Source organism: Buceros rhinoceros, unplaced genomic scaffold, assembly GCF_000710305.1.
Source record: "Buceros rhinoceros silvestris isolate BGI_N320 unplaced genomic scaffold, ASM71030v1 scaffold2648, whole genome shotgun sequence".
Lineage (NCBI taxonomy): Eukaryota > Metazoa > Chordata > Aves > Bucerotiformes > Bucerotidae > Buceros > Buceros rhinoceros.
In genome coordinates this window covers 6,417-15,140 of record NW_010427305.1, presented here as the reverse complement: position 1 = coordinate 15,140, position 8,724 = coordinate 6,417, and the positions used below count along the sequence as shown (strand labels likewise).

General features: G+C 44.8%; 1 protein-coding gene across 1 annotated transcript in view; it reads right to left on the bottom strand.

The window, feature by feature from the left end:
• LAMA1 (laminin, alpha 1) overlaps nucleotides 1-7,913 on the bottom strand; it is a 64,235-nt gene extending 56,322 nt beyond the window's left edge. The window contains exons 1-3 of the mRNA XM_010141828.1: nucleotides 7,742-7,913; nucleotides 7,223-7,335; nucleotides 602-844 (exon numbers count right to left, since the gene is read on the bottom strand). Coding sequence (XP_010140130.1) covers nucleotides 602-844; nucleotides 7,223-7,335; nucleotides 7,742-7,832 — 447 coding nt within the window. The 5' untranslated portion in view covers nucleotides 7,833-7,913. The remainder of the gene's footprint in view (nucleotides 1-601; nucleotides 845-7,222; nucleotides 7,336-7,741) is intronic.
• Between the last annotated feature and the right edge of the window lie 811 nt (nucleotides 7,914-8,724).

Here is an 8,724-nt window from a genome sequence, read left to right as displayed (position 1 = left end):
CTTCCCTACCAGCAGTCACAACTGCAGAGCCGCTGGGTTTAATGTGTCGTTTCATTGTGCGGCTGCCTCCATGTAATAAATTACACGAATACCATGAATAGAGTTTGTTAAAAGAAGGAACAATCAACAGCGAGGCTGCCCAGCTCCTAATTACGCCACATCCCTGAAACAATGCCAAGGCTTGTGCAGGAGATCCAGCTGAGCCCAGCACTTCATCGGTGTCTGCAGCTTTATCTCACACAACCAGGTGTCCCTAACACAGGGGTTTGCTTTATTAAACGAAAAAACTGGCAAAACACAGAGCCTCTGTTATAGTCTTTCAAGATAAAGCAACTAATAATTCACAGCTAATACCTGCCATCAAACTATGCAGAGAGAGAGAGCAAAGAGTTTACCAACAGGAATACGTAGAGCCAAAGTTTTGCTTTATCCCAGCATGTAGAATTTTGCTGTCCTGGTACAAGATGTAAAGATAGTATCATTAAAGAAGAGTAACAAGTCACCTGGTAGCGCTGAGGGCAGTGAACTCTACCTGTAACTCCAGGGTTTTCCAGTTGCTATCGGCCCATGTTCTTACAAACAAGTCCAAACCCAAACATACCTCCCCATGCTCCAGGGGAACGAGTCTGGAGTAGTAGGAGGTGCAGATCACTTCATCGTCTCTCTTGTACGTCGGTGGCCCGATTCTTGGCGTGATGTTATAACGAGTTAAGCACTCTGTGTCGCTAATTGCGTAGTACTGCCAGGGTCTGAACTCTCTGCCATCCACTGAGCGTTCCAAAATCCAGTTTCCAGGTCGTGGAGCATTGGCAGCTTTGATGATGACATATGCAACTTGAAAGACCTACCGAAAAAACGCAAGAAGGAAATTGAACACTTCGTTATGCTGCAGAAGAGCACTAGAAGTCAACTGGGTACTAAATTCACATTTTAAAAGCAGGATATGGTTTGCCCAGGGAGAGAGTAGAGTTTCGTACAATGACTCTGGATACAAGTTCCGCACAAACTTTTGACAAGAGACCAGTCAAATCTTTTCTTAATAAGCACCTTTTTTATCAAAACTCTGAACCTTACAACAAGACATCTGCTTATGTGACTGAAAAAGACTAAATGTATTCGGTGCATAATTCTGTGTTAATGCAATAGCTGGAGCCTGTACCCACACCGTACGTTCCAGATTATTGGGGTACAACATTCTCTCGATGGGAATCGTGCTATTGAGCTTCTCTGAACCACTGAGCACTTCAAAGAACTGGGTTGGGTTTGGTTGTTTTGGGTTTTTTTTTTTTTTCCCCCAAAGCCAGCTGCAGCCCAAACAACTCTTTGTTTCACATTGTAGCTGGGAGTTTAATCTTTCCCTGAACCACTGAGCCCGTCAAAGAACTGGGTTGGGGTTGGTTGTTTTGTTTTGTTTTTTTTTTTTTTCCCCCAAAGCCAGCTGCAGCCCAAACAACTCTTTGTTTCACATTGTAGCTGGGAGTTTAATCTTCTCGGTGAGAGCATTTCTGACAAGCTTTTTACACCGATATGAAAACTCTGTGCATTCCACTTTCATTCTGTGCTGAAGCTACTTAAGTAGAAGAATATTTTCAGACTCTGCTGAAAACATTGAGACAAATAAGATGAATGTGACAAACAGAAGCTCGATAACCTTATTTAAGAATAGATGCTCTTAAGATCACAGACTCCCAGACCGGTGGGGCTGGCAGGGGGCTCTGGAGATCACCCAGCCCAACCCCCTGCCAGAGCAGGGTCACCAGAGCAGGTGCCCAGGGTGGCGTCCAGGCGGGTTTGGGATCTCTCCAGAGCAGGAGACTCCACCACCTCTCTGGGCAGCCAGGGCCAGGGCTCTGCCGCCCTCTCAGGAGAGAAGTTTCTCCTCACGTTCAATAAACACCCAGATAAAACACTAACTGCATCGCACATGCAATTCAGGAAACTACTTTTGAAACACATTAACTGAAGAGAGCTTTGCTTGGGAGATCTCGCAGACATAAGAAATTGACACTTATCTTCAAATGACTTACTAGATTTAATACCTTAAAGTCAAACGATGAAGTGGAACTAAACAGAACAAGAAGCCAGCTCACTGCCTAGCTACAGCCTTAATCTTAGAAATGAAATTTCCCTGGGTCTATGAAGGCTAAATGAAAGCCAAGAATTATAATCCAGCAACCATGAAGGGAAGAGCCCCTTTTAAGTAAAACTTACATCACACCAACGAGCTTCTGTTGAAAAAAATGCTAAAATACGTGATTTTTTTAGGGCAAAGAACAGGATTTGAGCAGACAAGTCAAGCACCTGTGTTCCCTACATACAACCTGCATGTCAGTGGTAGTTGAGTTATACCTGTTTCACATTGTTATGCGCAAGCACAAGGTGGGGTAACATCATTTCTGTACCCCTATATCTGAAAACGCTTGCAACAACTTCTAGGGGTATTTTCTCTACCACAAAACTCCAGAAAACTATGAGAACTGGGCAAGTTCTACTGGCTGAGCTTAGGAACTGCCACGCACCTCCAACTTCCTTTGAACTCAATCATGTCTCTCAAATGCATAAAAGATGCAAGACTGGAAGCCCATTTTTTTTCCCCCCAATGCCCTGGTAGAGAATACTCCTCAAAAACTCACACATGTCTTATTTATTCCTTCTCTCTGCTTGCTGTCATCAACTAAACGACTCCCCTCCTTATTACACAGTCGGCTGAACAACAAATGATCTACTTTTGATTACATTGAGGTTTTGCAAGACCCATTATAGTCTGCAGCTGATGTAGCCAGTTTCAAAGCCAGTCCCAGCCGGTAACAATGAGCCATCCCGCACCACAAACTAACTGCAGCCACTGCTGCAGAAGGGAGCAACGGTCACAGGAGTGTACAAGTTGAATTTCTTTTAAATACCAAGTTTCTTGGTGAAGGGCAAAGCCTGCTAAAGATAAAAGCTGTCACTGCAACTCTGCACATATTCAATGCACAATTCAATAGTCTTTGAGCCAACATTCTTCCAGAAAAGGTACCCAGGAAGTACTTCATAGGTAAATTCACAAGATAATGAATACTGGCAACACCAGAAAAATTTGTCTCCGAAGTAATGTAGGTTAAATATAGAAACTAAAAGATCTTGATTAATGCTCCTGAAGTCACACGAGGACCTACTGGTAGGATTTATATTCTCCGGGATTATACTCCCAAGAAAGGAAATGAAGCTGGAGGAAGGGGTTAAGGTGCTCCCAGTGTTTGCAGATGACGATGCTTTAAGGCACATCAGCAGGAGGAAGTTCCACAGACCTCATATCCCCCAGCCTCTGCAACCCACAATGGTCTGAACCGGAACTCCACGTAACTCAGGCTGATTTCCAACAGCCTTAGAGCTCTGCTTCACAGTCTTCTACTTTTCTAAGTTCCTCAGGTTCGAACATCACCACAGGCAGTTTCTTACCACATTCCACATCCATCCAGTGGCCACCAACCACCCCGTGACACACTTGAGCTGTGTGGCAGGAGCTAATGATTTGTACACTTTAATCTGACTGTGCAGCTTTCCCAGAGCTCATTTCCTTAGCAAGCTCCAAGGGTAAAAAGGGCAAGCCAGAGCGAGTGAGCGATTCCCGAGCAGCTAGAGATTACAAGTGTCATTTTACAGGCACTTCAGTCCCACTGTAAAGACCAGCCAAGCAACCTGGACTGGAGAACCACTTCCTCACAGCAGCACCACCAACATAAGCCACTCCTGCTTGATTTCGCCTTTCCAACAGCCCTGATTCCCTGCATGCAGATCCAGCCACAGCGAGTGCATCGCTCGGGACACAGATTTAACTCCAAACCCTTCTCCCCATTCATCAGGACATTTTGCCTACTTTTTTTTTTGCTCCAGGCCACGCAGCAGCTGCCAGCCAAAGTCCCCACTGCTGAGGGCATGGCCAGTGCTCTACAACCCACGCAGATACACGCCCCAGCAAGCACAGTTTTCCTGGAATTCTTTTAGAAGAAAAATTCCCAGCTACCCTTTTCAATTTACATGAAGGGAGACAACAATAAGGGAAGAATATGCCTTTTTGTATCTGTAAGTATGTACAAGGGAAACCACAAAATCATTCCATGCTCAGTGCTGTCAAACCTGGTTACCAGAAAAGCCTCTTCTTCCCCTCAGATTTCATTTTATTGTCCAAAAAGTCTAAAATCAAGCTGTGCAAACTCTCCAAGAACAGATGACTCCATGAAGGGACCTTCTGAGAATCAGCCTATATCGTTCACAAAAACATCTTTAAGGGATGGAGACGCTTCAGGCTCTTGTTGGAGACTGCAAGTCCAAGCAACTGCTTGCTCTGAGGAGTCTGTGATGCAGTCTGTGTGCAGAATAAACTAAATCCAGTAAATTTGCTAGTCTCCTAAATTGTCTTTTTTTCAAGATTTTGATTACACAATTTTAGAAGAAAAGAAAAAATCTGATTCAAGAAGTGTCTTGTAGGCACATACAGATGAGCAGCTGGAATCTTGCATCATCAATCTAAAAAAGCCACAAGAGGCTTTTAAGGAAGCTTGTGACACCCAATAGATTAGCACTGGTCCGGTGAAGACAACAGAATAATATCTTCATACATCAGCAAAGGATCTGTAATAAAACTGAAGAGAATATTCTTCATTTAATGATGGGACAGAAATATTTCACAGCTGGCCCAAGGACGCTGCCGACATCTAACAGTCCGCATTTACTTTAATTCATTATAATTTCACAAAGTAGCTGTCCAGAGGAGTCAAACCCAGGAAAAGACGTTGGTTTTGTCTGGAACTGCCGCCACACATCTCGTTTCTGTAAAACTGGCAGCGTAGGAAGCACAAGGTCATCCATCAAATCTTGGGATCTCGTACATCAATACGACACCTCATTGCTAAACTGCTCGTTCCCCGGTTCTGGATCTCTGCCATACATTTAATGGAAAGGGGGAAGGAAAAAGAAAAGGAAAGACTATCCTACACTTGGGTCCTGGAAAGACTGCAAGACATGCCAGAATACACTGACACAGCTATGAGCCATGTGAGCTAAAAACTCGTGATGGAGCCGCTGGGTACCTTCACACAATGCTTGGCATTAGTTACAAACAGCGCAGACTGCAACGGAGAACGACCCAAACAGCCCTTTCGCTGCTGGGTTTATCGGCCAGCCTCCTCTGCTCAACCAGCTCCCAAACTGCTCTTCGCTCCAGCGGGTGTTTAAACTAAGCACAAGGTAGATATTAGCTGAAAGCGTTATCCTCTGCTCCCTCCAGCTCTGAGCCAAGAGGTGAAAGCAGCCAAGTGGAGGACACAGACCACAGCCAGAACTTCATCCGGGGTAAACTGGAGTGGGGCTAGTTTTCACCAGTAAGGAATCTCCCCCGTATTTGCCAGTCACGGCGTGTTCCAGCAACCAACTGCTGGATTCTATCTCTAATCTGTACACGGGTAACAATCCCAAGAAACAACCCACTCCTCTTACTGCGAGAACTGCTGGTAATTACTCAAAAAACCCCAAAATAATGAGCAGAGGGTCATTCTGCACATCACCAAAGGGTGTGAATATAGTCGTGTTCTGGCAAGGACATAGTTACTCTAATAGGCTGCTGGACAGATTCAATGCACATGAAGTACCAACGCTGAAGATATACTGCCCCACACACAAACTTTCAGGAACACTTTCACAGGTCTTAAGAGCATTTTAACTCATTCCCAAGCAAATTTATGAAGTAAAGAGTTACTAAAACCACTAAGGTCCTTCTGAGTTGTTTTTACTTGTGCTGACTCGCTTAAAATGAATGCACCAAAGGCAGCTCTAATAACTCACTGACTTCAGGCGCTCCCCGTTAGGCAGAGCCTTTCTCCCCGAGCCGTAATTTACATTCGGTTTGCATAGCCCCAGATGCCTTCTCTCTCTCCAGCTCTAAGGAAAACACAGAAGAAAGGCCCCTTGGGGGAAACTTTTCAAATCAAGTTAGTGAAACTGAGCATGGGTCAGGAGAGGAAGAATATTTATTTGGTGAAACATCAACAGCGCTAAGGCAGGAGAATAAAAGATTCAGAGAGCAGCTCAGCGGCTCTGTTTCCAAAGTGAAAGTGTTCTAGGAGGATAAAGGGCAAGGCATTCTCTCCTCCATTTTTCCTTCCTGTTTGTCCACTGACAAACCAAACACAAACTTTGAACAGATCCCCATCCAAACCTTCTGTCACTGACAAAAGACACCCTGTGATTATTTCCCCAGCAGTTCTGCTTTCTAATTAAAGAGCAAACATCGGCACTTGTTCAACCTTTGCTCCATTATAAAACATCAAAGTTAAACCTGCTGGTTTAATCTTTAAAATGACTCTCGAGCAGGCTCTAGAGATTTTGCAAAAGCTTATAACCCACCACACACCTCCCATGGGTATTTGAGTATCAAAGCTTCTTCTACACTGAGCATCCCCATACGAAGGGATTGTCGAGCTCGGATTTTCAAACAGCTTAGGCCAATGCAAAATGACAAGAAAGAGACAAGAAAGATTAATTTCTGAAGAAAATGTTTTTGTCTTTTCTTGGAGTAGGGCAAGAGAGTTCCGATTCTCCCACGTCCAACAGACAAATTAATCAATTAGCAAATGTTCTGTACAGTTTAGCAGCCTCCTGCCCAAGAGCAATGAATCCCTCCAAGCTTTACCATCAAGTGCCACCAGAACAGAGGAACCAGCCTCTGCCTCCCCAGGGTCAGAAATGACTGCGTTAGAGAGTCTCAACGCTCCCAACTGACAGCAAAAGTTCACAGAAGATACAGTACAGAACATTTCTTCCCCGTGCTCCTCCCAACAAGACGGTGGTTCAGATCAGTCAGGAGAGAAGCATGGTAAGTGGCAAACCAACGTTTCTTCCAGCAACACTAACTTTGCCCCATTTTATGGGTGTTTTGCCTTCTAGTCCTGAAGGCTATCCCTCGACCGAGGAAAGTCTGTTGCCAGGGTTTCGGAGATCCTGCAATTGAACTTTCTGCCATCTTACACTTCAATCTGACCATTAGCAGGTTTACATTTTTAATGCAAATATGCAAAAACACTGAGAAATTTCACCAGAAAAGTTGAAATTGAGATCTGCTGTGAGATAATTGACCCGAATACAACAACCCACCAGTCACTTCTCTCCTCCTCTGAAACTGCAGTTTCAATACAAGGCTTATACTCCACGCACAACAAACAGAGCTCACCCTCATGTTACTCACCTGCCTCAAATCCAGGGTGATGGTGACCCAGTGGTATTGCCTCCCATTCTGAATACTGGGGCTTTGCCACCAGTTGTTGGTACCATCGATCGCACTGGAAATTGGATGCTGTTCTGTTTTAAAGCAAAAAATTAAACATCTCTTGAAAAGGCACCTCACTGCATTTTCTGACCCAGCACAGAGCACAATTTCTTTGTTTTAAAGCAAAAAATTAAACATCTCTTGAAAAGGCACCTCACTGCATTTTCTGACACAGCACTGAGCACAATTTATTCCGATCGTGAAGTGAAAGCTGAAATCTGTCCCCAGCCAGGAAGGCTGTCAATGGACTCTGTGGTGCTTAACAGTGATTTAAGATGCTCCCACTTTGTCAGCCCTTTGCTCAAAAGTAGTTTCACTCTTTTAGTAGAGAAACTGAAAGCAAGAAGTATTTGACTCCAGAACACGCTGTATTCACGAGGAAGGGTCAAAAAGAATGACAAACCCATGAAGCCAATAAAAAACCTAGTTGAAACTTGCCTTTGGGATTGGCGCTGTGGTGGTCGCAGACACGACACTGGGCGTTGCGCAAGGGCTGTCCTGGGACGTGCTCCACCAGTTTGCAGAACATCTCCGGTCCCTTCTCCCCACAGGTGGCATTGGTGGAGATGTGAGCGTTGCTGGCCAGGTTCAAAATGGCAGGGAACAGGCCTTGAACGAACAAACTATTATCAGTCGCATCATAAGGCAAGAAAAATACAGACATGGGTATGACAGGTCTCTGGATGTACAGGGCTTCATGACAAGCTTTGAGCTTAGAACACAAAGAAAAGCAGGTCCTTGTGGCAGATAGAAGTGCCACCACCTTCCCTGGAGACTCCGTTCAATCCTTTGTGGGTTGACAAGATTTGGTTGTGAGAGGTACAGCTACCAAGCACCCCTTGAGTCCTCTCCAACGTGTCTGACAGGTGAAACTGTCCTCCTCACCTTTTACAGATGACACAGGGAGGAAGGGTGACTCTCCCCAGAGCAACAACCTTCCCAGCAGAGGCAGAGCCGATTAAATCCATTTCTCTGACAAACGCGCTTGTTCAAACAAGAGGATACACATGGGAGTTCCACTTTTCATGAGCTTCACTACAGCAGCAAATATGGTCAATAAGCACCATGAAGATGAGAATACTGATCATCACAGCGAGGATGACGAAACCTCTCCGAGGAAGGGCAATTTAAGACAGCTTCCCTCTGAATCCAGAGTCACGAATCGCTGTCTGGTATCCCCTGAAAGCTGAACACATTGGCTGAGGTTTTTTGGGTTGGGCTTTTTTTTTATGTTTTCTGTGGGTTTTGGGTTTGGTTTTTCCCCCAGAAGAAAAAACTGGTGAGAAATGAAGACAAAAAGGTTATCTAAAGTAAGCCAAGTACTGAGTCCAGAAGGTGACACAATATTATCTGGATTGTTCATCAGGGCCTAACACCCCCCGCCCCCACCCCCGACTTCAGTGAGCATCTCCAAGGCATTC